Source organism: Hippopotamus amphibius, chromosome 2 (genome assembly GCF_030028045.1).
Source record: "Hippopotamus amphibius kiboko isolate mHipAmp2 chromosome 2, mHipAmp2.hap2, whole genome shotgun sequence".
Classification (NCBI taxonomy): domain Eukaryota; kingdom Metazoa; phylum Chordata; class Mammalia; order Artiodactyla; family Hippopotamidae; genus Hippopotamus; species Hippopotamus amphibius.
Genome location: NC_080187.1, coordinates 15,185,924 through 15,212,416, shown reverse-complemented (window position 1 = coordinate 15,212,416; position 26,493 = coordinate 15,185,924). Strand labels below are relative to the sequence as shown.

At 50.6% G+C, this 26,493-nt stretch overlaps 1 protein-coding gene across 17 annotated transcripts in view; it reads right to left on the bottom strand.

The window, feature by feature from the left end:
* Positions 1–294: 294 nt before the first annotated feature.
* Positions 295–26,493, bottom strand: part of CDK5RAP2 (CDK5 regulatory subunit associated protein 2) — a 191,269-nt gene continuing 165,070 nt past the window's right edge. For 3 of the 17 annotated variants that reach the window (XM_057721675.1, XM_057721683.1, XM_057721686.1), the window contains 11 exons: positions 25,532–25,651; positions 21,390–21,506; positions 18,870–19,059; positions 17,744–17,865; positions 16,434–16,682; positions 13,780–13,857; positions 12,254–12,519; positions 10,983–11,123; positions 4,621–4,747; positions 792–838; positions 295–388 (listed from right to left, as the gene is read on the bottom strand). In XM_057721675.1, the coding sequence (XP_057577658.1) occupies positions 332–388; positions 792–838; positions 4,621–4,747; positions 10,983–11,123; positions 12,254–12,519; positions 13,780–13,857; positions 16,434–16,682; positions 17,744–17,865; positions 18,870–19,059; positions 21,390–21,506; positions 25,532–25,651 (1,514 nt within the window). In that variant the 3' untranslated portion in view covers positions 295–331. Of the gene's footprint in view, positions 389–791; positions 839–1,349; positions 1,613–4,620; positions 4,748–10,982; positions 11,124–12,253; positions 12,520–13,779; positions 13,858–16,433; positions 16,683–17,743; positions 17,866–18,869; positions 19,060–21,389; positions 21,507–22,758; positions 22,864–25,531; positions 25,652–26,493 lie in introns of those variants that run through there. The other 14 variants (XM_057721669.1, XM_057721671.1, XM_057721672.1 and 11 more) reach the window with 11 other exon arrangements.

The following is a 26,493-nucleotide window of genomic DNA, read 5'->3' as shown; positions in this document are numbered from 1 at the left end:
CTGCACAAAATAACTGCATCACGAGGCTGAAACGAGCCGTTTCGTGAGCATCTTCAACCGACAGGGCTGGCTAAGCACCGAGCGCCCTGGGGGTGGACGCCAGCCCAGCCCTGTGCCCGACAGTGACACGTCACCCCCAGAGGTGAGATGCCCAGCGCCTGGAAGCTCCAACCCGACTTTACAACAGCCCCACGCCAACCTTAAGGGGAAAGCTAGGTTCTCCTTTGGCCAGACAGCCCTTCTCCCCTCAATAAGCAGGAACCACATGTGTCACAAAGAAACAGGACAAGCTCCGTGGGGAACCACAAGCTTTATTGGCTGAAAGGTCTCCTCAGGAGCCTGGTCTGCTGGGACTGGACGTTCCAGGGTGGGCACTCCCAGGCCTAAGCTAGGAGGAGGGAGAGAAAAAATGAGAATTTTAGGTCCCGTGGAGGGTTTCTGGAGTAAGATTCCTGGCAGAATTAAAGGTGAGATTGCTATCCTGAAACTACTTTCAAAGACACACTGTTTGATCAGTAAATATTTATAGAACCAGATGATAACGAAATATTTATCAAACGCCTACTAGGCGCCAGGCATCGTTTGCTGTATTTCTCTGATAAAAACAGCAGACCAATTAGAACCACCATCAAAAACATGGCGTGATAAAATGAAACTTTTCATGTGCTGCTGGCAGAAAAATACAACTGATAGAGGACATGTGACCTGGTTTCAACTTCATGTTTCAAAAGAGGTGACTGCCAGCTCCACACCCACACCTAGCCCCCAGTGGCCTTCTCAAGGGGTGTTACCTCCAGGTTTCCTCTGGCCTTCCGCAGGATTTTGTGCGTTACAACCACTAAGGAAAGAGCAAAGAATGGGATGATTAGACACAGATGCCCAGGAAGGCAGTGTAACAGCCAAAGGCAGGGAGGAGCCCCCCAGCCCCACAGGGTTCAGGCATGTGGACAGCTCTGTAGCATCCAGACCCAGAGGGGTAAGGCCCCACCTGCCCCATCACACACCCCAGGACCAAATAACCCATCAGAAAGGGTGGACCAGAGACCCCCCTCCTCGAGTCCACGCTAAGCCACACCCTCAGCAATACTAGAAAGCAGAGCGAGCGACACCACGTTACAGATGGAAACCGAGGCTCTGCAGAGCCAGCAGGACCCCACGGCCTGCCTCTGTGGGCTGCGGCTGTGCTGCCGGGCAGGGGAGGGGCCTGTGCCTGAGTAGGGCCCCTCGGCCCCTGGAGAAGCAGCGCTGGGAAGGGTGTGTGCCTGCTCCAACCAAACCCATGTGTGGAGTCGAGGGTCGAGGGCACAGCAGTCCTCACAGCGGGTACCTGATGACAGGGACGAGGACAGGACTGTGGGCGTCTCTCTCCTGAGCTGCCCTCTAGTGGCACCCTGGGCCAGGCACACTCCACCTGGACAGGGCCGGGAGGGCAGGAGGATCTCGCTGGTCCCTGGGATCTGATGCTGAGCTGCGCGAGGCAGGTCCCCAGCGAGTCAGAACCCACGGGAGGGCAGAGCGCCCACTTTCAGGGCAGCAACCGTAAAGTAAGGTGGCATCTTCCCTCTGTCCTTGTCTTGTCCGGCAAACGCCAACAGCCGCGGGAATGCCGCCACTGAGGGGAGATGGGCCCAATCAGGGATCCGCCCTAAAGAGGCTTTGGTGACAGCCAGGGACTCCGGCTACTCCTGGGGAAGACACACAGGCTTCTGGAACTGGGCCTCTGGCCAGTGGTGCCCAAGGCTGAGACAGACTCCCCGCCGGCTTATTCAGACCAGGTGTCATGTGATGGCCTTGGGTAAATATTTATTTCTTGCCTAAGAAAAATTGCCACCTGAAGGTAACGAAGTCTGTTTGCAATCTGTGACACCGGGGGAAGGGACGGATGGTGTGGGCTTTGTAACTGGGTGAAATGACTTTCAGGGTGCCCACTGCCTCTCTGTGCCCCCCCCCAGCCCCATGCCACAGGGCAGACGTTCTTAACCCGGGTCCAGGGCCACACTTCGGCGCGTCCTAAATCCTCAGCAACTATGTGCAAATCTCTGTGTGTACAGGGCTGTGTGCACCTACCCGGGCAGGTAGATCCCCTCTCCTGAGATTCACCAAGGGGCCTGTGACCCAGAAAACATTACATACCATGCCTGCGGAGGTTCAAATAATGTGAAAACAGTACCAGAAGTATGGAAAGAGCTGTCTCACCTGGCCCAAGTCTGAAGGGGCCCCCGCATCTGAACAGTACTGTCCACATTCAGAGCAAGAAACCCCCACTGAGACGAGACGCCTGAAGGACACAGTGGGGAAGAGCTTGTCCCAAATCAAGCCTGGCCCCCGGCAGCGGTGTGGCTAGAACCCAGGTCTGTCTGACTTTCCACCTCAGCGAGCGGCTGGCAAGGAAGACACCCGCCTCAGCGGTGTCCAGCGGTGACAGGTGGTTTGCCAGCGGTGGCCTCCGTGAACATCCCCCCGGGGTTCCTGTCTGGAGGCGGGAAGTGAAGTGGGCAGTTCCAGGTCACGTGGGGAGGGTCTCACCGTCACCCTCTCCTTCCCTCCGCGACAGACGCTGGGCGTGCTCGCCGTGACCCAGGCAGGGACCAGCCCTGGGCCCCTGCTCTTCCTCACCACCCGGTGGGGAAGGCGGAGGAGGGGACACCACCCCAACCTCCACTCGGTCTCTCAGAGCCAGAGCAGACCTTGGGAGGCTGACAGGGTTTGGGGTCTTTGCGGAGAGTCACAGGCCGGGCTCAGTCACCCGCTGTGCGGCCTTGGGCAGGCCCTCCCCTCAGCCGAGGGCTGAGACCTCCCTCCAAGACCTGACTCTGTGTTAGGCCTTGGAGGGAGAGGCAGAGACTGCGACACCATCTCAGCATGGGAGATGCTACGACACATCTGAGGTTTTTCTGACCACCACCTACATGCACAGAATTCCGTCTGACCTCACGGAATAAAGGAGTCAGAGGACTAACACTTACTGAGCATCTGTTCCGTCCCAGGAACAGTACAAGAAAGCGGCAGTATCACTACCATCCCAATTTTACAGATGAAAAAACAGGGGCACTTTTTTGTGTGATGAGAACCCAGGCCCATCCGGCCAGGTGAGTCCTCTGGAGTTACTGTCTCCGGTCAGAGATGAGGAATCTAAAGATTGGCGATTAGAGGCCTTTACTCCGGGTCACACAGGAGAGGGGAGATCTGAGCTGTGCTCCATAGCGATTCCCGGCTCGCCGACCTGGGACTCGGGGCTGGGTTCTGTCCTCTGGACCCACCACAGTAACTCATCCATCGAAACCTACTTCCGAAATCTGCTCACCTGCAAACGGGGTCAACTTCACGTGCCCCGTGACTGTCTCAGACAACAGCCATAGGGCAGCACCAACGCCAAGAGTTCCAATGTTCCCTGGCCTTGGGGGCTGTACAAAAGCACCCTCCCCACCTCCTCGCTGCTCCAGGAACCTGACCCAAATGGTCCACAGCCACCCCAGACATGGCCTCGAGGGTGCTCGCCACCAGCCCACCAGTGCTCCTTTTCTCTGCCTGTGACATGAACCCCTAGGCCGGAAGCCCACAGACATCTACCACTCTGGCACGCTACCCGCTATCTTTCAGCACCATCCCCGCCCCGCCATGGCCCTGTGCAGCCCCCGAAGAGGTCTCCCCACCTCCCGCCCCTCCGCGCTCAGCCACAGGGACCTAACGCACGATGGACCCCGTGATCCCTGCTGCTCTTTCTTGGGTCTGGCCCACAAGCCCCCGTGTGACTCGGGGATGCGGAGGGGCTGGCAGCCCGAGGCCTGGCGGGGGCGGTGCTGCTAAGAGGCTCTCGGAGGAGCCAGAAGACTCCTGCTCTGCTACACACCCGGGGGAGCAGGGGGACATGGGTTCCGGGGGCTGAAACCAGAGAGACGGTGTTAACCTCTGAAGCCCTGGGATAAGGGCTGGGGCGACCTTACAAACGTTATTTAATCTCTCCGACCTTGAGTTTCCGTGTCTGTCTCAAAGTCTTTCTCAAATCAGTGCCCTCTTCTGGATCCCAGTGCCCAGCCTCCTCACCTGCCTGGACCAGCCACCAACCAGCAAGCCTCTCTCGATGCAAATGACCGTCTGCTCGGAGCCCGAGCCCGCAGGCCTGCCACCTAAGGCCTCTCGCGGCCCGGTCCAGGTCTCCCAGGCCCCGCCCGCCTCCCCCTGTCGTGCGCAGCTCTGACTCCAGCAACAGGAGCTGCTGTTGGCTTTTCTCACACAAAACCTCACTCCCCGTCCCTCTGCCTTTGCCCACACTGTCCCCTGTCCATCTGACCAACACCGACTCCTCCTTGGGGACTCAGCTCAGGTGTCACGTCGTCCAAGAAGCCGCCTCCCAGGACAGAGTGACCCCCTCCTCAAGCCCCTACGTGTGTTCCCGTCAACGCACGCCACACACCTGTCTCGCCATGGCGGCGACAGTCCCCGGCACCAAGCGGCCCCTTCACAGAGGTCTGTTAAATGAATTCACCTGTCTGGGCGGGTCAGGAAGGGTGACGTATGAAAGGAAACCCATGAACAGGAGGCGTGAGGACAACCCAGGGCTGGGCGATTTAGTCCTCCGAGGCAGGGGTCAGACACGGCGGCCACCCCGCCGCCACTCACACTGATCAAAGATGACTTTCTCCTGGTTCTTGCTCAGCTGCAACAGCTTCATGGTGTTTTGCAACTTCTTTTCTTGTTCAAACAGTTTTTTGTGTAGTTTGCTGATCTCTGCCTTCAATTCTCCAGTCTAAGGAGAAAGGGAATTAGGAAAATGAACAAAGGATATAAACGTCAGATCACACAGAAAGAATTACAAAGCCATGTAAAAAGTGCTCAACCTCACAAGCAAAGGTATTTGAATAAAAACCAGAAGCCCCGTTCTGCTGGTCAGATGGCAGGGAGGGTGAGGGCCAGGCCCGCTCGCGACAGCTGGTGGAGCTGTGAACTGGCACAGCCCAGGCGGCGCCACGCCCAGCAAGGTGCAGCAGACTGTAACATGCGCTTGACCCTCTGACCCGGCGACTCTACACGTGGGCCTTTACCCCAAGGGATGGTAACGCAGGCACAAGAAGATGCCTCTGCTCCAGGATGTTCACCTCAGCACTGTTCACAGCAGGACAAAATAAACCACCTGATTTGTTTTAACAGGGATTTAGATAACTCAATTACGGTACTTACATACAACGGAATAATTTTGCAGCTATTAAAAATGATGTTGTAGAACTTCATTTATTGACATTGAAAGAGGATCCTAATTAGTGACAAAAGAGCCCAGAACAGCTATTGTGCACCAGGCACTCCTGTTTCACAAAATTGAACACATATATCTCTGTCCATAGGTGTGTATATCAAGATGTCTAAACTATTTGATGACAGAGACATTAACATAAATGTTTATAGTGTTTTATTTCTGAGAGATGGGGTTTGGAATATTTTATTTTTCAATTTTGTAATTTATCAGAATTGAGGTTTGGTTTTTTTTTTTCCCAAAGCTATAATGCTGATTTTTTTTTTAATGCCTAAATCTTAAAAAGAGAATATAAAGGTATTATCAGGGGAGCACGGTCTATTAGGAGAAGCTGCTGTGATTTCTCAGAGGTGAGGAGGGAGTGGACGGGTGACTCCTAAAGTGAAATATGAACACCACTGCGGCTCTCTTAACTAGTCTCCACTGAACTAGTTCACAGGGTTAAGGACACTCCCTTTCTCATAAAATACCTGGACTGTAAGATACCCCAGCACAGGCCACCCTGTGCTACACTGAAACACCTCTGCTCCCAAGAGGGGAGATGTTGGGCTGTCAGCTTACAAAGAATCATTTTTGTTTGTCCCCAAACTTGTTTATGGCTTTTGTACTTGTTAATCAGTTATATGACTTAATTAAGTATTAAGTAAACCTATGTGTATGAAAAGAGAGAACTGGTTAAATGAAAACTAACATATGTTTCAGGATAAAGGAAAGTCACTAAAAAAAAAAACCCCACATTTCTGGCAAATTAGGTGTGGGTGAATCAACTATAAAAGATGTGGGAGGAACACAGCCTAGAAGAATTCTATATTCAAATTGCTTTGCAAATGCCTAAGTTTTTTCTTCATCTTAAAGAAACAGAAATTGGAAGTGACAGACATACATTATGGATGTAGTTTATGAAAGAAAGAAGATGTGGAACTTCAATCAGCAAACCCATATTCAAAGCAAAGGCCCTGGCCCTACATCAAAAGAATGACAAATGAATGCACATTTAACTGTTTTAAGTTAAACCAAAATGTTTAAGGTATGTATCATTTTTTGATTCCCTGCTTTAACCTACTTTTAAGATTAACCAATTGTGTCAGCTACAAGGACTTCAACTGTGCTTCCAAAACAGACCCTAATTTAAACATGAGGTGTTCTTTGATTCTTCCTCAAGCTGAGAGCCTGGAGATGTGTGTTCTCGTCATGGCTTCATAGGCCACACCTTTTCGGACAAAGTCACTCTACATTCAGAGGCTCATGTCCACACCTGTAAAACAGGGATGATGCCTGACTCTCCTGTCACACTGAGTAGAGTGAGACTCAGATGTGAGGATGCCTGAAGACAGGGAGAATGATTACCGCTCACCTCACCTGGCTAATCTCTATCCCTCTTTCTAAAGTCAGCTCAGGTATCACCTCCTCCAGGAAGCTCTCCTTGAGACCTTTCTCTACCAGGATCCTAGGTTGGTCACTGTTCCTTCTGGGTGCCCATCGTGCCCAGTGCTTCCTCTAACATTGCCCATTTCATGGTGGATTGTGACTGGTCATTTACTTGTTTGCTTCCCCTCCTAGACTAGAAGCTCCCTGAGGGCAGAACTCAATTCTTCCCTCTTGACCCCCAGCGTCCGGCACGGAGCAGGTGCCGTGAGGCCATCTGCCAAGTGGTGGGTTCACCTGTACTCTCAAAGTACCCTGAACACCCTGAATTCTATCCGGCACTTAAGACAAGGAATTTTAACTATTTATGTGTCTGCTATTCCTCTGAACTAAAATCTTTCATTTTTACAGGATGAAGACACCATGGTAAAAACAGCAGGGCTCCAGAGCCCAGCTCCGTTGCTTCTAGCTGCTAAGGTGAAGAAGCAAGGGAGCTTCAGTTCTTCCTCCCAGAGAATGGGAATAAGAATACTTAACCCTCTGAAGGCTACAGGAAGGGATAAAGCGAGATGCTGCGTGTACAGCAGAGGACCTGACACCCAGCAGGAGCTCAACAGAGCAACTCTTCCTCAGGGCCACAGAGCTGAGCTCAGAGCTGGGACTTACGCGTGTGCTGCCCGACATCTGGACCTGTTTGTTTGGGGTTTTTTTGGTAGGTTGTTTTCTTTTTTAAAATGAAAAATCTCAAATAGTTACAAAAGTAGAAAGAATAGGATAATGAACCACCAGGTACTCATCCAGCGTCAGCAGCTATTAAATCATGGCCAAACTTGTTTTATCCGTATCCCTGCCCAGCCTCACCCCCAAATTATTTTTAAAATCAATCCTAGAAGCTAATCATATTTCATCCATAAAATATTTTAGTATATAGCTCTAGAAGAAAAAGACTCTTTAAAAAACAAAAAAAGCCCCACAATATTATCACATCCAAAACAATGAGAATGACTGCTTAGTATCACCAAAGAGATGTCAGTAGATACATTCCCCAGACTGCAACATAATTTTATATATATTTTTTAAAACAAGTGGTTTAACTCAGCATCCAAATAAACTCTACATTTTGCATTTGACTATAATGTCCCAGTTCCTTTAAATCCAGTGGGTCTCAGAGATACTGAGAAGACTTGTAAAAACAGATCACTGGGGCCACTCCCAGACTTTCTGATTCAGTAGGTCTGGGGTGAGGCCTGAAAATCTGCCTCCAGCAAGTGTCCAGATGATGCTGGTGCTTCCAGTCCAGGGACCATGATCTGAGAACCACTGTAAACCGGCAAGTTTCACTCTGTTTTTTTCTCTCTTTTTCTTCTTAGGATGAAAAGATGTTCTAAGCTCATATCATACATTTCCTGCCCTAGACCTACAACCAAGCCATTTCTCCAAGGAGTCCTAGTTCCTTTTAGTAAAAAAAGGTATTTAGAAACCACAATTTGGCACCAGAGGTGCTCACTGGTACTGGATTGGACACTTTTAGAGTCTTTTAAGTAAAGAGAACTAGTAAATCTTTAAAATAGAAAATACGTCATGAGTTCATAGTGGTATTTCCAATTCAAATTTGGGATTACAGGATTTTTAGTTCTTTGATTTTTTACCATCTCTTTCCTGATGGTAAAAATTTCAACATAATAAGTTATTTGTTTTATCCTATGATAAAATATAATAATTTCAAAACATCAATACAAATATTACTAATAATATCATTATTGAAAACAGGTAAAAAAAAATTTGGCAGTTCTTTTCGCCCTTTTATTGCTTCCACTAGGAATACATAGGCAAATTACTGTTTTTCGTCATTGAAATGTTTCCTTTTGGGGTGGGGGAGGGCCTCACAGTTTGCAGGATCTTAGCTCCGCAACCAGGGATCAAACCTGTGCCCCCACTGCACCACCAGGGAAGTCCCCAAATGTTTCCTCTTTGTGTGGTTATGCCTCCAACACTATGCACAGGAAAGTTGGTTTGTTTTATCTCGTTATGAATTTTTAAAAAATGGTTTCTTCCCCATTTTGATTTATTTATAATTATGTAAAGCATTTATACAGTTTTAAAGTCAAATTTATGAAACAAGGTCAATTCAGAGAAATCTACCTTCTATCCCTGTCCTCCCATCTTCCTTTCCACTCCTACATACAGACTGTTCTGTTATTGTTTATCCTTCTGCTTAAAAACATTTTTATAAACGAATATGTGTACATATTTGTATCTCTCCCCACAACTTTCTTAGATAAACTGATATATATGATATACACTTTCCAGAGTAGTCCTAAGGACTGTAGGAGATGCAAAAGGCAATTTAATGACACTCGGAGAAAACACCAGGTAGTAAAAAAACCATTGGAGCTGCTGGTGGAAACTTGGAAGTCTGCTTCACATAGATTTCACACCAAGAAAAAAGCACTGTATGAAACATGGGCAGGGACAGAAAAGTGGCTAGAGACAATTTAACACCACACGGGGGGTCTGTGTACACCAGCAACCATATCGAGCATCTCTGAGGCCCTTTTTCTGGCTCTAAAATTCTGTGATGCTAAAGTGAGCATAATCAATTACCCAAGAAACCCTCGGAAATAAGGGGCACATCATTGCAAGCACTGACCAGTCCCTAGGCTACTTTGCTAGTGGAGGAGATCAATGTGACTACAATTTGTATTTATACACACACATGTAATAGAAATAAGAACAGCATTCATCTATTTAACAGACATTACTATGTACTGAGGACAAAAACACTGCATCAAGGGTGAAATGTTTCGTTCAGACACATGCTTTAAAAATCATATGGCAAGCACTAGTTCATTCAAAAATATGAACAAAATAGACATGGTCCCTCATGAAAAACAGAGGGACACAGACATTAAACAGAAAAATATGTAACTGTAACTTGTGATAAGGGCTAGGATGAAACAGAAGAGGATGCTATGACTAAGTGCTCGGAGAGCGCTTTCTGACCTTGAAGTAACATTTAAGCTGAGACCTGAGAGGTGAGAAGGAGCCAGCCAGCCGGGAGGGAGCACCTATGTCTCCTGGGCCCAAGATGGAAGCGAGCTTGGCTTAGGAGGAAAGGCAAGGCCGGTGTGGGGCTGGAACCCAGTGGGCCGCCCTTCCTCTCCAACAGGCCACTTTCCACTCCACGCACAGACTTCCCTGCACGATGACTGCTCATGCACTTCCCTGTGCTTAATGCACCAGACTTCCTCCCCAGGGTCCCAAGAGGGAAACCTAAGGACAGGCTCAGCAGGACCCTCCAAGCTGAGAGAGCTGCTTCATTGCTGTTGACACTTCTCTGCCATGGTTGGGGGATCTGAGAGCTGTCAGAGGGCTTAGCTAGACGAGTGATGACATGGAATGCACACTGCCCTTATGCCTTCCTGTTGACCTCTGGCAAAAATGTATAGGTTAGATAAAGGGGGGAAATACCTATCAGACCACCAAGCAAAGAGCTCTAACTCTTCCTTCACTGGCAGGCTCCTTCTTCCAGGGAGCTTTCTCTGGTTACCAGAGCGGGTGCTCACCTTGTCGTAATACGACATGTTTCCCACACACAAAAACCCAGGGGACAGGGTCTGCTCTGCTCGGCTCCTGATCTGCGCCGTGACGGGTGGGGATGAGGATGCGGATGGCGGCAACTGTTCTTAATTCAGTCACATTCAAGTTACTGCAAAGTCTAGCTTTTTTTTTAAAAAAAGTCTAGCTTTTAAGGGAAATTTCAATGGTTTTGTAATACGTGATCTTCACTGGTTTAAAAAGAAAGTAGTTTCTAAGTAGTTAAAATAGATTTACAAAGCCCACTAAAATATGATGCTGAAAGCTATCAAAAGGAATCAGACAGTCCAGACAAAGGCATCAGAAAAGAAAGATTCCAAGCAGAATGCAATGAGCTAGCCCATGAGGAAAACCTGGGACTTAGAGCCTATAAACAAAAAGTCTGTCCTTGGGATTCAACACTCGTGCTTTCAAACCAGCTCCATAACCTTGAGTACATGCCTCACTCCTGAACCTCAGCTTCCTCATGTGTAGAGCATGGACAGGGTTTCCCTCCACAAAGATGTGCTAGGAGTGGGGACATGGTCGGGTCCAGGCTACAGCCAAGCTCTCAAGGCGCCAGGGGATCGGGTCAGAACAGGCTTGAGCAGCCAGTGAGCGCGGTGTCTGACGTGTCACTCACTAAGCAAGGCGCCCTCCCCGCCCCCCCGCCACATTCCCCAAACTGAAGGCACATCTGCTGGGGGCCGGGTCCTGGGCCGGACACGGAGGACACTGAGACCCAGGACCCAGCGGCACCCTCGAGCCTCTGCATCCCCGTGCCCCCACCCACCTGTCCACAGTGCAGCGAGCACGGGCCATCGGTGGGCAGAGAGACCCTCCAGAGAAGCATCAGTAACCTCGCGGCCTCATCCAGGGTCCGCCTGGCTGCGCTCACGCCGGTGGCAAAGCTGCTGAGGGGCGAGTGTGGACCCTGCGTGGGGTGGATGAGAAGCCTGTCACGTGCAGCCTTGAAAAAGATTACAGACAAGCCGGCTCTAACAGGCAGCATGAATCTGCAGACCACAGGGCCCATGTTCCACACGCCGAGCAAGCGCCCGGTGCCGCACGACACCGATTTATTGTTCCTAAAGACGGTGAATATAGATGATGCGAGAACTTTCAGTGGCGATCTTAGCCTAATCAATAAGCATGATTAATGACCACCTGAGTTCACTGTATTTACTACGCCAAGAAGCGGGTCTGTGGCCGGGCCCCTGGCTCTGCCCCACAGCCACGGAGCCTCTCCAGAAGGCGGACAGGGCAAGCGATGCGACAGGAAGGTTTCCCCTGGAGTCTGCACAGCCTCCAGGGAGGGGGCGGGGCGGGGCGGGGAGGGCAGGTGTCGCACAGCTGAGGGCGGGGACTAGCAAGGCTCTTCAGGAAGCAGGATGACAGGGAAAGAGCGCACCCTGGAGGACAGAGACCTGCGTTCAAATCCTGACTGCTGTGAGTTCCTTCACCTCAGCGTCTGCACAGCAGGAGTAACGCCACCTACGGTAAAGGCTGCTCTGGGATGAAGGAAAACACGATACCAGAAGGTCCTGTGCAAGAAGAGATGGCAGCTGCCAACCACCTTGCGGCGGGCACAGGACAGCTCGCATCAGCAAGCAAATGACAGTGTGGTTGACCACACGCTGCGTGAGGACCAGGACCTCAGGCATCCTGCTCACCACAGCAGCCCCAGAGCCTGGGCACCAGGGCCGGGAGGATGACCGACAGGTGATCGGGTGGGAGAACTGACGGACACACGGCGGGACTGAAGGACAGAGGACGGACGAGAGACTGGACAGGCCATCGCAGGGCAGTGCAGCAGAGCCCAGCAAAGCGACCACAGTAACACAGGTACAAACCTCTGCAGGTGTCCCTCCCGCAGAACAACAACAAACAGCCCCCCAGCCTGGACCTGACCTCCCAGTTTCATGGGCTACATTTCCTGACCCCTCCTCCCAGGGCCTTCCTGAGGACTGGTATGCCCCTCGCCTCCTCGTGCCCCCAGCCAACCCCTTCCAGCTCCTGCTCCCCTGTGCATCCCTCTCCCTCCAGCTCTGTTGCGCAGGTTACCTTTGTTGCCAGCTCTTGACTCGTGGGGCTGGGAGCCTCTTGGACCTGAATGTGTATCTCACTGAGGAGCTTCTGGCCCTGGCCAATCTGCTCGCATAGGGCATCGTAGTCCTCGATCAGGCCCAGGACGTGGCAGCCGCTCTTGCTGGCCCACAGGCGGTGGCCAGGGACCAGGCGGGACACGTATGACATGCTGGTGATGGAGCTGCCACTGTCGCAGGAGAGAGTGTCCATGTCATTTCCAGAGAGTGGAGGAGTCTCTGAAGCTGCAGAACGAGAGGGAAGATGTCAGATCTATCTGGGGAGGCACCCTGTATTCAGTGAGCTGCGTTCAATGACATCCAGCCAGCCAGGAGGGCGAAGAGCCCTCAGGCCCAAATGCCACCTGCAGGGCCCAGAGAAAGAGGCTTGGACCAGGACCTCAGTCTGTGTATTACCCGTGAGGCTTACTCATCTTGTGGGAGAAGCTCATTTCAATCCAGCCAGCACTCCTCAGGCACCCGCTCTGCAGAGGAGCCCAGATTTACAGATGAATCAAGCCCAGGCCTGCACTTCAGGGGCCCGTGGTCTAATCGGAACACAGACGCCGTGTGGGAGGCGTAACAACACAACAACGAAGAGCCAGAGCTCAGAGAACAGAATAATCCAGCCTCTCTGCAGGAAGGGAGATCAGGGACAGCTTCCTAAAAAAAGCAGCAACTGCACTGGGTTGAATGGGTAGCAGGAATTACGCTTCAGAGGTAAAAGCCTGCCACTTTCCACCTCTGCAACAACAGAAGCATGGATGGATAATTCTGACTGGGGCCATCAGGAAAAACATTTCCCTGAGCAGTTTGTACTCAGGATGAGTCTTCAGGAAGCAGCAGGATTTTCACTGGCAGAGAAGGGGGCAAAGTTGGTCTGGCAAAGGCAGGAGCCACATTGCACAGTCCCAGCGAGAGGAAAGCACAGGCCCGTCTGCAGGATGGTGACCCATCTGTGTGGCACCAGGAGGGCAGAGGGGGGCTGCTGCGCCGGCCCACTCGGGCTGGATGCTGCAGGGCCCTCAGAGCCACAATGAGGCGGCCACACGTTAATCCAGGGCAACAGGGACCCAAACCAATGATGTCGCTAACGTCGGTAACACCCAGGCCTGGAGGATGAGACTGCCAGCTCGAGATGCTGAGACCGCGAAACCCCAAATCCTGCCAAATACCCTTCTGAGTTGGGACCAGGGACCCCCTTTCCTCCAATTTAAAAAGTCTCACTGCCAGGGACTTTTCCGCTGGCTCAGCGTATAAGACTCCGAGCTACCAATGCAGGAGGCCCAGGTTCAATTCCTGCTCAGGGAACTAGAACCCACGTACATGCCACAACTAAGAGTTCGCCTACCACAAGTAAGGAGCTGGTGAGCCACAACTAAGAAGCCCACGAGCTGCAACTAAGGAGCCTGCCTGCCGCAACTAAATAAATAAATTAACAACAACAAAAAAAGCCCCACCGCCAAACCCAACTGTGCCACAGTTACCCAGACTTCAGCTCTGTACCTGATCTTGGTGGCACTGCTGGGGTGGAACTGAACAGATCGTATGAATTGTCAATTGCCACGGGACACGCGTCACCATCTACAAAATGCAAAATAAGGGAAATAAACCATCAAAAGTTTTAGTTTCACTCTCAGCAGCACTTGAGAGAGGACTGAATGAAACACAGTGAAGTACCAGACAAAAACGTTCATTCAGATCCTCACAGGGCACCTCTCCCACCAGGCCCTGCGCAGGACATGGGGGTATGCAGCGAGCAGGCCCGGCCCCCTCCCCGGAAGGACCCTCTTGTCCAGACAAGCAAACAGGCCGTTTTCCCTCAGGGATCAGGGCTAAGGGAGGCAGGCACGGGGGCTGTGGGAGCTTAGGTGAGGGGGTAGCCCGAGGAAGGACAGAGATGCAGGCAGAGGAAAGAACAGGTGCTGAGGCACAGAGCAGGGAGCCCTCGTGACACATTCAGGGAGCATGAAGTGGGACGTCAGGTGGGACAATGTCAGGCTGAGACCTCTTTGGGGCTGGAGGAGTGAATCTGGAGGCCGCTGCAGTAACCCACACAAGAGAGAAAGGTATCCCAAGTAGGATTTGGGAGGAGATGCATTTCAAACAATATAAGGAGGCAAAACCTGCTAGTTGCAGGGTAAGATGATGGGCCCCACTCTATAATTCAGGAAAGCACTTTCACATCTGAACCCTCCGTAGCTCGGGGGGCAGGAAGACACTGTAATTCAGATTTCCTGGAAGAGGAGACCAATGATCAGACACAGGAAGTGATCTGCCTAGCATCACTCAGAGCACTTCAATTCTGGGGCCAAGGAGCCCGAGGGTCAGCTCTGTGGCGCTGGCCCGAGAGCGATCACCTTCCGCAAAAACAGCAGTCTTTAGAGCAGAACTCTCAGACAATTGCATTTAAATATCATCCTGAAAAGTCTACTTTTGCAAAGGAAGAAACGCTATTGCCTGTAATATAATTCTAATCTTCACTCGAGGAAACTGGAAAACAACTCCGCGGAGACAGCGTTGTGAATTTTGAGCGCACTCTCCTAGATATCTCTTTGGAGGCACACCCAGGACTGACCCTGGACAAATATCCAAAACAGGCAAAGGCTGTTCAACAGTCTCACTTCAACTGCCCCAAAGCTCCTTCCTGGGCACCCCAAGCACAATCGTTCTCCCTGCTTCAATCTCCCTAGCTCACACCGACACTCTCCTCGGTCCCCTCTCCTCAAAGCCCTAGAAGGGCCAGGAACAGACCTCTATTAAAAGGCAAGGCCCGCTGCTGCTGATGGCAACAGGGCCCCTTTCCAACCCCGTGAGGTTCCCCTTGCAGGATTTTATCCTAAGAATACTGTTCAACAGAAAAAAGCGTGTTAACGCTGATGTTTATTAAAGCTCTGAATCAAAGACCACTTTAATAATCACCAGGGTGATGGTTTGGTGACTGACAATCATCTGAAAACAATAATTAGGAAGCCCGTGTGAAGAAGGGGAAACATTTATGATGTAATATTGGGCAAAAACAAAGAAGGGACACAGAATGGCACAAAAACCAATTTGAACATTATAAATTCACGCCTACATTTGATTACCAAACGAAGAGACACGTACAAAGCAAAAAATTATTTCGTAACCATGAAGGATCTCTTTTCTTTTTCATATTGTCACATCATCTTTTTAGTTCCAATTTTAAAATCCTTACCAAGGAGAAACCCAAGAGCCAATCACAAGTTCCAAAGCTGGGTGAGCAGGAGCTCTCTGAGAGATTTTACTTTTTTAAATTAAAGGCGACAGACGTAATTCCGTCTAAGCAAAGGTAAGTCCAAACTTTTCTGCACTACTTGTTTACAAAGTATGTTGGCATCCTTCCCCCGCTGGACGCGCACACCCACCCCGCGGGCACTGGGAGGATGACGCCCAGACACCGGAGGCTCCCCAAGGTCAGGCAGTGCTTCAGGAACAGCACTGGACTTGGAGCCGGACATGATTTCTAGCTCCAGCTCTGCCACCTACTTGCTGTGTCACTCTGGGCAAGTCCAGTACGCTCTCTGGGTTTTAGCTCCTTCATCCAAAGAGCAAAGAGGATGGCCTGGCTGACGGCTTTGTGCCTGACTTTGCCGGTTTATGCCCGGCCCTCTGCAGGAGGGGGCAGGGGAGGGGCGGGAGCCCAGTTTGTCCTCTTCCTGTTCCCTACACAGCCTCTGCAGGGCCAGACAATAAACCTTCCGTTTGGTAAGCAAACGCCAAACGGAACCAGTTTTCAAACCTGCAAGGAGGCTTTTGAGATCCTGAGTTGCTGACAACAGGAAGAAGAGGTGAAGAGTCTCTTTTAAAGCCAGTAAGAGGGACTAAAAAGGATTTCCAGCAGCGGGCAATGTGGACAGGACTAAGTGGACGGGAGGGAGCAGGACTGGAGGCAAGAAAGGCGGCTGGAAGCCCAAGCTCCACCGCCCTGAGAAATCAACAGGCCCCAGACAGAGATGACACCATTTTGCCAAAGGTGAGAGCTCATTAGCGGTCAGGTCCCAGGCACCCGGGGTACGGTGTGTCTGCTGTCAGTGAGAAGACACCTCCGTGGGGCAAGGGTGGGATTCAGAAGCTCGCACGTGCTGCACAGACGCACAGGGCTGCGTGTCAAACAGTGAGGACAGGCAGGGCAGTACCGGGCTTGTCCAGCTGCAGGGGCCGCCTGGGGGCGGCCAGGGTCTGCAGAGCCAACGTGAGAGCTGCCTCCGGGGCCTTCTCCCCGCCCCGCGCCAGCTGCTCCTCCAGCCTGCTCTGCAGCACGCTGTTGGTTTCGATGCTCCTTTCCAGTTGCGCCCGCAGAGCCTGGATCTCTGTCAGGAGGCCGTGCAGGTGGCTGAGAGGGTCCTGTCCCCTCCAGCCTTCTCCCGACGCCTCTGCCCTGGCCTCTGTGAACACGAGCAAAGGGTAACCTCGACACTGTCCACCGCCAGAGGGTCAGCCATCGAAGACGACGGACGGTGCCTTCCACCCGCCGCCTCCACCACCCTCCCCGCCTCAGGATAGGTACAGTGGAACACAGCAACTCGACCTGAAAAACAAAAACACTGGCAGACTTAATTGCTGCTATTCCACAGGCTAAGTAAGAGCTGGAAATTAATTTTCGCTTCTGGCCATAAAGGCCTAGCAAATTGCACACCAAACCCCGAAATTATGTCTAGTAGTAATAAAATCTATTTGGGCTGGAATTACAGAATGAAAGGGGCTGACTTTAAGAGCCACAGTATATTAAAAAAGGCACAACAGCAAGAATAAGAAAAGCAACTAAGCAACTTGAGGGGAAAATGAAAACTGAGAGGTGACCCTTTTCTAGATAAACTTTCAATAGGGAGAAACCATCTGGAAAATTACTTGAAAAAAAAAACCCCACCATGCCTCAAAACGGATTTTAAAGCATTAGAGTTTACAGTCAAGGCACTCTGATTCGGTATCTCTCTGAACACAGAGGGGACCAGGACCAGAAACCATCTCCAGAGCAACATTCAGCATGTAGTAGGTGCTCTGCACTTACCCGCTAAATGAATGCGCAAAAAGACACATACACTAGCAGGAAAATCATAATGAAAGTTATTTCTTGAGCGTCTACTATGAGCCAGGTCCTGTGCTAGGATGCTCTTAATAAATGATTTCAATTAATTTTCACGACTGTACAGAAGAGATCAGTAGACATGTTTTACAGAGGAAGGAGCAGCCCCAAAGCGGTGAGGTGACTTGTGGAAGGCACGCAGTGGGACGCAAGGCCGCGAAAGCCCAGACCTCAGCTGGCTGGACTCCTGAGCCTAAGTCCTTCCATGTTCTCTGCTGCCACTTCAGAAGACGGGTGGGCCAGACAGCTTGCCTCAGAATTGACCGACTCCACCTTGGAGGCAAGCTTGGGGTCTCAGGACGGCGTTTCAGGAAAGAGGGCCTGCCTGCCACCGGGGAGCTCGCACGCCAAAGCGCCCAGTACCTCGCGGCCTCCTGTGCTCCTCCTCCAGCTTCTCATGCACCTTCAGCTCCACCCGGAGGGACTGCAGTAGCTGGTCGTTCTGTGAGAGCAGCTGCTGTCTCGATGTCACCTCTGCTTGCACCCTGCAAAGGCCCCACCACCACAGGGAGGAGAGGTCACTCTCACGCAGGGGGCTTCCCCAAACCCCACAGGGCAGGCAATTCCACCCACAGCCAGAGAGCGTGGACCAGAGTGACAGCATGGTGAGCAGTACCCGTCAGAGCCACTGTTTCCTGACGGCCCCGCCAGGCCCAGCCCTTTACAGATGTGACCTCACGTCATTGTCACAGACACCCTAAAAGGTATGTGCTATCTAATCCCCAACTCACGGATAGGAGGAAGTGAAACTCCAAAGGTTATGTCTCACCCAGGGGTGCAGAGCCCCAGGGAGAAGCCAGGACCGTGCGATGGCAGAGACTGAGATCTTGCAAACCGCCGCATGGCCCTGAGGAAGCCAGGGCAGTGTCGGGAGCTAAAGGAGGCTGGGGGGGGGGGGGGGTGCGTCAGGACTGCTGGGGAGCCACAGAAATACGTGGGACGAGATGACATCTACGGCGGGCACTGCAGAAGGGCAGTCAGTGAGACCCACTCACAATCTAGGTCACACGCGTGTCACTCCTCCGCGCAGGACCTCCCAGGACTTCCTGGGTCACTCAGCATGAAAACCAGCGTCCTCACTGGGCCTCGAGGACCTGTGTGACTCAGCGCCCAGCCACCTCCCTGCCCCCCTCTACCCCGGCCTCACCAGCTGCACGGGGCCCCCTGTTCTGCCCTGCGCAGGCCAAGGACACCCCGCCTCGGGGCCCTTCCCCTTCCCAAGGGGCAGAATCTTCCCCCAGGATGTGCAGGGCTCACGCCCTCATTGCCTCCAAGCGGCTGCTCAGATGGCACCTTTTCAGAGAGGCTGGCCCTGACCCACCCTGGAGAAAACCGAGCAATCTGCCCCCCAGGCCCTGGCCCCGTCCCTTAGATGACCCCACTCCTCATATTTGATTCCCACCCGGCGTGTCGTGTGTTGTGTGCTTACTATGTCCATCCCCGGGTGCTGGGGCAGAGGCCAGCAGGCCTGAGGGACCCTGACCCCTACCTGCTCAGCTCGCTGCGGCCGTGGCAGACCTCCCGGAGCAGCCGCTGGTTCTCCCCCTCCTTCTCATCCACCTCCCTCTGCAGCCTCTCGTTCTCCGCCCTCACACAGGTAAGCTCCCGCTGAAGGTGCTCCAGGCTCGCAGTCTTCCTGGAGAGGGCCTCACGCAATTTCTCATTCTCCTTCTGTTTATCTGCACGCACAAAAAAGTGCCACTGAGCAGAGATACCATTTGTTTTTTCCAAACTTATTAAGCAAATACAGCACTTCAGCTGGAGCGCTCCGAGAATACAAAAGAGAACGAGATTTCATCTGGCATTTATGATTGTGGCGTTCCAATTATCTCATGCATTCTGGGCAGATAAATCTGTCAACATCAAGGCTGCAGATTAAACGTCACTGGGATGAAATGGGCCCGTTTAATTTTCTATTAAATAATGGGCTGTGCAAACCTAGTTACTTCACCTTCACAGAGCAACGGTGATAGAAATTAGAGATGGAGGCAAGAAACAGGACCCAAAACTCTTGGCAATGGGTGTCGGGAAAGTCCAAAAGCCCCCCAAGGAGGCCACCAGGGCTGTGCAGACAGCGATCCAGCCGTCATTCTCAGGCCAGGAGGCCAGCACTTCTGCTGAGGGATGAGTGACACCAGAGCACAGGGACAAACGGTCAAGGTCACGGCCTGGAGGCAGAGGGGCAAGTTCGAGTGTGGCTCTTCCATTTAGTGACCCCACAACCTTGGCAAGTCTCTTCACTTCTCTGTGCCTCAGTTTCCTCATATGTGTGGCCGGGAGTAGGAACTGAGCTACTATACATAATGGCTCAGGGCCTCACAGCACACTGAAGGCGGCCAGTGCTCCGGCGGGCTGTTAGCCGTGCTGGTGGTAGTAACAGCTGAGGCCGCTGCAGCATTCACTGCAGGCAGTACCTTAGGACCTCCCCATGTATCGTCCTACTTACTCTTCAGAGCAAACCTCCATATAGGTACTTTTTTCACTCCTCATTTTCCACATAGGAAACTAAGGATCAAAGAGGCTAAGACTTCACCAAGGTTACACAGCCAGTAAGTGGCAGAACCAGGATTCAGACCCAAGTTTTCTGATTCCACTCTTAAACATGACATGATCATCTCTGAGCAAGCCTTCTCCTCTTCCCTCAGACTGCAGCCACGCTAGGCTTCCTATAACTCCTGACTGGTCCAGAGTCCCCCCACCTCTAAGCCCTGGGCTTCTGTCCACTCTCTTCTATTTAAAATGCCCTGGCCTGGGACTTCCTAGGTGGCACAGTGGTTAAGAACCTGCCTGCCAATGCAGGGGACACGGGTTTGATCCCTGCCCCAGGAAGACACCACATGCTGCAGAGCAACTAAGCCTGCGAGCCACAACTATTGCGCCTGTGTGCTGCAACTCCTGAAGCCCATGCAACTAGAGCCCGTGCTCTGCAACAAGAGAAGCCACCACAATGAGGAGCCTGTGCACACAATGAAGAGCAGCCCTGCTCACCGCAACTAGAGAAAGCCCGTGTGCAGCAATGAAGACCCAATAAATTAACTAAAAAAATAAAAAATAAAATAAAATAAAATGCCCTGGGCTCTTCTATAAACCTTAGGTACCTCGGCTAATCCCTACTAATATTCCAGACTCAGCTCTCAAAGACCAGCTTCCCCTGGGTCAGGATGCCTTCTCTGGGGTCCTGCACTCCCTGAGCCTCTATCATGGCTCATTTTCACCCTGGTCTCCCATGGGTTACCCGGCCGTCTCTCCCATCAGACCATGAACCCCTGAGGGAAGGAACCAGGTCTCGCTCAATCCTGCACCAGAATCTACACAGGCTGTGACACAGAAGCAGAGCCAGGAAATGTCTGCTGCATGAATGACTGAATGAATGTATGCTCCGCAGAAGCCCCAGCTTCATCTCTTAGGCCAACATCAGCATCAGCATCCTCTAGTGAAAGTGGGGTAAACTAGCCCAAGTTCCAGCTCCACCACCTTCTAGTTCTGTGGCTGCAGGCCCGTCAATTCCCCAGGCCCAAGTTTCTTACCTGTAAAATAGGACTAATAATAATGTCATTCCAGAAACACTTTAAGTATCGAGAGAAAATATAAGTGAAAGCTCTTTGGGGGCTAAGCTCCAAACAGAAGGATTTAAAAGAAGGGATCTTTAAAATACTGGAAAAATTTTCCCGATAGTAGGAAATCTCTGAAATTTGGGGAGTAATGCATTTCCTGCCCTTCTCTCCCACTACGAACTAAGACAAGTGGAGAGGTGAGTGCACAGAGGGGAGGGTGAAAGTAAAGAAAGCAACATTTACTAAGCCCCTATCAGAGGCACCGTGCTGCAGTGTCACAACAGCCCTCTGAGGCGTTCTTATTTTGCAGCCAAAAATACTGAGGTTCAGAGAGGTTAAGTGACCTGCCCAAAGTCACAGAGCCACAGGATTTGGTCTCACTCCAGCACCTGCATTCTTTTCATACGACAGAGGGCTGTGGGGCTCCAGGCCGCAGACGCTCCTCTAGTTTTTACCTCTGGATCCTTTAGCGAGCATTGTGTTGAGGGCCTGGTTCTGCTTCCTCAGGAAACGTATTTCTGATGTCAGAGAATTATGCAGCTCTGAACCATAAGTAAAAACGTTTGTAGAACCTATAAAAACACACATGAAGAGTAATTTGTAGATAGTCTCCAGGCCCATAGAGATGGAACTTTTGGGAAAACAGTTTTAAATAATGAGGGAACACAACACACAATGAGAATTACTCTTGTGAACTATCTAAGGTATTACCAGAGCCCAAAGGGAAATAAGAATGAGCTTGAAAGAGAAGATGGAGGGGACTCCCCACATCTTACCTGTCCTCAGGGTCAACAAAGGAGGAACCGGGCTGGTGGGGGTGTTGAGGGGAACGGGTGACAGCCGTAACCTCCAGGATTTCTCCCGAGGTCCAAACCTCAGGGGACCTCTCCACTGAGGCTCTGGTCCACTCTCCACCCTTCCTCCCCAACGCTTCCAGACCCGCCCTCCCTCCTGTTTCCTGCCTGTGGAGACAGTCTCACCACGACCCCTGACCTGAGCCGGAAACCTGGGAGCCGGCCTAAATGCCTCTCTCCCACTGCCCAGGCAGGCCGTCACAACTGCTGGCGCTTCCTCCACGTGCCTCGGACGCTGGCCCGCTCCTTTCTGCCCCTGTGGTTCAGCCTGACCCCTTGCCCTCGTGCCTCTGCCAATGGGGTCATCATCCCAAACACGGTCCACTCATATTTTTTTCTACTCAAAAATATTTGATGGCCCCACCACTGCGAAAGACAACCACACAACGAACACAAGGTCCAAACTTCGGATCTCTATTATGTGGCTCGAATCTCAGGGCCTACCCACTCCCTGGTGCCCTCGAAGGCAGCCCAACTGAGCGAATGTGTGCTCCAAACACACCACATGCTCACACACCTGCCCGGCTTTACAGGATGAGGTACTCCCTTTGCCTAGAATGCCACCCTCTTCACCTGTCCCAATCACACTCATCTTTCAACTCTTAGCTCAAACTCACTGCCCCAAAGTGTAGACTAAAAAGACCAGGCTCTAAAGCTAGACAGACTGGGGCTGAGGAAACTTACAAACTCTGATCAGTGTCCTCACTGGTAAATACCTGCCCGGGCTATTCTCTGTCTCCTGAAATCCTAGCCCTTCCTCTGGCTGGACAGCTCCCTTGTCACGCCCCCTCAGCACTGCCCGTGCTCTGAACTTTCGACGTCTGCACCACATACAATGTTCACGGTCACAGCGACCCCCTGGAGAGCACCCGTTGTGTGCAAGGCGCTTTCTGCAATCTGGCAGGCAGATGCGTCCCGGCCTTCCTTCCTGAGAGAGTCTACCACACTACAGAGCCCAAACACCTGACACCTGCTCTGCCAGCCTCCGGTGAGGCTAGAACACGGTCATGTGCCACTTCTGGTTGATGAAACTTGACAGGAAGCCTGCTGGGAACTTCTGGGAAAGATTTTCCGCCTGGATGAAAAGAGAAGGACATCTTTCCCTACTCTGGACTCTGTCCTGAGAGGAAGGGATGCTGACAATTACTGCACTCCTCACAGGTACCAACCCCACGCCCTGCTGCCAACCAATCGGCTTTAGACCTGCCTGAGAACTGCCTGCCTCTAGATTTCTTGTTATGTAAGAAAACATAAATCCCCATTGTTTACACCAGTTTTTACTCATATTCTGTTATCTGCAGCTGAAAACATCCTGTTACACAACTGATTACCTGTAATAGTCAAACTCCCTCTAAGGACGGTATGACGTTGGGTCTCCCAAAAGCCAGAGTTCATTCTCTTTCCACTCTACAAGCACTACCTTTTTGTCATGCTAATGATTCACTTACTACACTGTCATACTGTTTTAAATTCACACACATCTCTCCCCACCATCTCCCTCCACTCTCCCCTGCAACTTCTGCTGTTTTTGCAGAGACACCCGGGTTTGAACCCAGTTTCCAGCTTCTTAGCAGCTGCGTGATCTCAGGCAAGTCACATAACTTCCCTAAGCCTCTATTAACTCAGTAAAACTGATTGGTCGATATTATTGTTACCGCTATCACCATTTGTTAATACACGACCGGTGATAGGCTGGAGCCAGAACAGGACCAAAGAGCAACCTGGATGAACAGGAAAAATTCTACAGGAGACGTCTCCTACAACCACGGCCAAGGTGGTCACTTTTCAAAGGAATAATCAGGCCAAAGGATAGTCCCCGACAAAGCCTGAGCCAGCAGGGTCCGCTGCTGAGGCTGAGGGGCCCATCTTTCCTCCGAAGCTCATCCCCATAAGCTCGTGTAACTGGTGATGAGCCAGAAGATCTAACACATGAGATAACAGTTTTTAACAATATTCCACCTCAACATTACAAGGAGCCATGCCTTTTTCCAACCTCCTCCCAAGATGAACATTTCACAGCAGGGGGGAGGCAGAACCACTATTATTTCTTTGTCTTTTCAGAGACTGTGACAACACGGTGAGAACAGCATGTCTTCCCACTAGCATAAATACTTTATGAATGCCTTTTTGTAAACCTTCCCATCAGAGTGAATTACTCTCCAGAGCAATTGCCTGTTCCATTGTAGCTGGTGGCCATTTGAGCCCCCAAATAATTCTATAATTGGATTTGCCAGGGAAAATGTAAAACAGAACGAATCTAATTCAGGCATTACCAAGAGTGACTGTGATGGGCCCAGGCGTGTATTTCTTTCCTGTGTTTGATGTGACTAATAACTCATATTAATCAATTTCCCTGGGAGTGTGAGAGGGGAGGGTGCGGGATGGGGGCGCAGAGAGAGAGAGATGCAACCATCCTGCCTACCTTGCGAGCTACAGCATATACGGCACCTTGAGAAGATGTCCTTCTAGGCTGACAGCTGTGATGGGCTAGAGAGCAGTGACCAGAGGTCCACAGATGCGAGTGCTGCCCCTGACTACATCCTCCGAGAACTCAGTCATCTCATCCCTCGACACGGCGATGACATTAGTGCCCTGAGCCGCTGCAGAGCTTTGCAATGTTAAACTAATGATGTTACACAGAATAAAGCAGGAAAATAAGACTGACGATGATGAAGAAGGCCACCACCTACTGAGCGAGGTGCTGAGCAAGGCCCTACTCACAGCACTGCCTCATTCCACCTCACAAGCTCCCGTTTTATAAGGTAATGAAGAGTGCGAGGAAGAGGTGACTTGCCCAAAGCCACAAAGCTAATAAACAGAAGAGCTGGGCCCCTGCCTGGGCCCGTCCAGCTCCCAAACAAATTCAGGCTTCTCCTGGTGCACAAAGCTGCTCTCAGGATGTACGCTGCCCAGAGTGAGGACACTCTCCTTGCAGCAATAAGCAAAGATGCCCAAAATAGATTATTCGACAAAAAAAGGAACAGAGCACTGATAGAAAGCATTCTACCTTTCAGGCAGGTGAAGGAGAGAATAAGAATATTTATCTCTATCTGCATCAAGGCTGTATGGAGAGAGAAGAAAACTAACAAAGGTGGGAGGAGAGAAGGGAGAATAGGACTAATGGGTATAGAGTGGAGATATTAATTTTTGAACCATATGAATGTCTTACCTATGGAAAAAAATATGTATTTTTAAGCTTTTCATGAAGGAACATTCCATTCAGAGCTGCCTGTGGTTACGAAGGAACACTGGTGGCCTCGTGACCGGCACATGGGAGTTAGCTAACATGCTAATACTTTTAGAATCCATAATTGACAAAAAGACAAAAAGACAAAATACTGTTTTGTTTTACTTTAACACACTTATCTATTGTGCTCCAGCTTCTAGAGTCAAATGAGGAGCCAACACAATTCATGATGCCTGAGGCTGGCAGACTCGTCCAATGACCAGGAAACGAACATTTATCAAGTACCTGTTCCGTGCCAGGGGCTGTGGGGCACTCTGCTTAAGTCAGCACACTTAATTCTCATCGCCACCAGAATAAGATAGGAATTTTTATCCCCATTTAACAGACAAATTACTGTAACTGAGAGTCGGCAACGTGAAGTAAGCAGCAAAGACAGGATTTGAACTGAAATCTCTCTGCCCACAAGTCCAAAGCTCTTCCCGATACACAGTGCGCTTATCCAGGCAAACGCAGCGCAAAGGAAGCCCTCACCGCCCTTCGGGAAGATCCTCCTTACCTTGGTCACATTCAGAGCCTCCTCGCTCCAGCTGTCTCCGTAGCTTCTCATTTGTTTTAATAGATTCTTCTAAACGTTCTCTCAAGCTTCGAATTTCTTGTATATGTTCCATTAGTAAGTCTACAGGAAGGAGGGCATTTTTAATTTAAAGTCTGAAGCCCCCCCCCCACAAACTGAATAATTTATAGACTACGCAGTGATCTTGAAATTCTAAATAGTCCTGGACGTGTTAAGAGAGTCTTCCCTAGGCCTGGCGAGGCTGAGCTATGCCCACAGCCAGTCTGTGATGATTCTCTGCAGACTCCACGAAGAAGATACTTTATATCACATGGAAAAATTACACACCATACAATTTTAATGCTAACTCTAATACAGCCTTTTATTCTTCTAAATATCAAATATTAATTTAAAATCTTCCTTTCAGTGAAACTAAAAGATCACTTTCAAGTTCGCCTGAATTGCCTGAGAGTTGATTAAGCCACCTTCATAACGAATTCAGATATTTTTGAGACTAATTCTTTGAGAGGACTATGTTAAGCATTCATCACTTACTAATTCAAGACTTAAAAACAAAGCAAAACAATAATCCCAACGCTAGTGAGGATGGTGAGAAGGGTGCTCTCCAGGAGTACATCCTGTTAGCCTGAGGATAAACATGTATGACTCTGGGGGCTACTTTTATCACTAGCCTTAGAAAGGTTCTTTCCAGTGTCTTTTACCAAATAATTCTACTTCTAGGAATCTACTGAAAGAGATCACCAGAGATGCTGACAATCATTTCCCAGAATGTATGGAAATGTTCATCTCAGCACTATTTGTAACAGTCAGAACTGAAAATAACTCAAATGATTAAGTTAACTGCGTTACATCCCTTATGATGCAGCATTACACAGCCATTAAAATTATATTATAAAGACCATATAATATCATGAAAAAATATAAATACAAAATGGGTTTTTCAG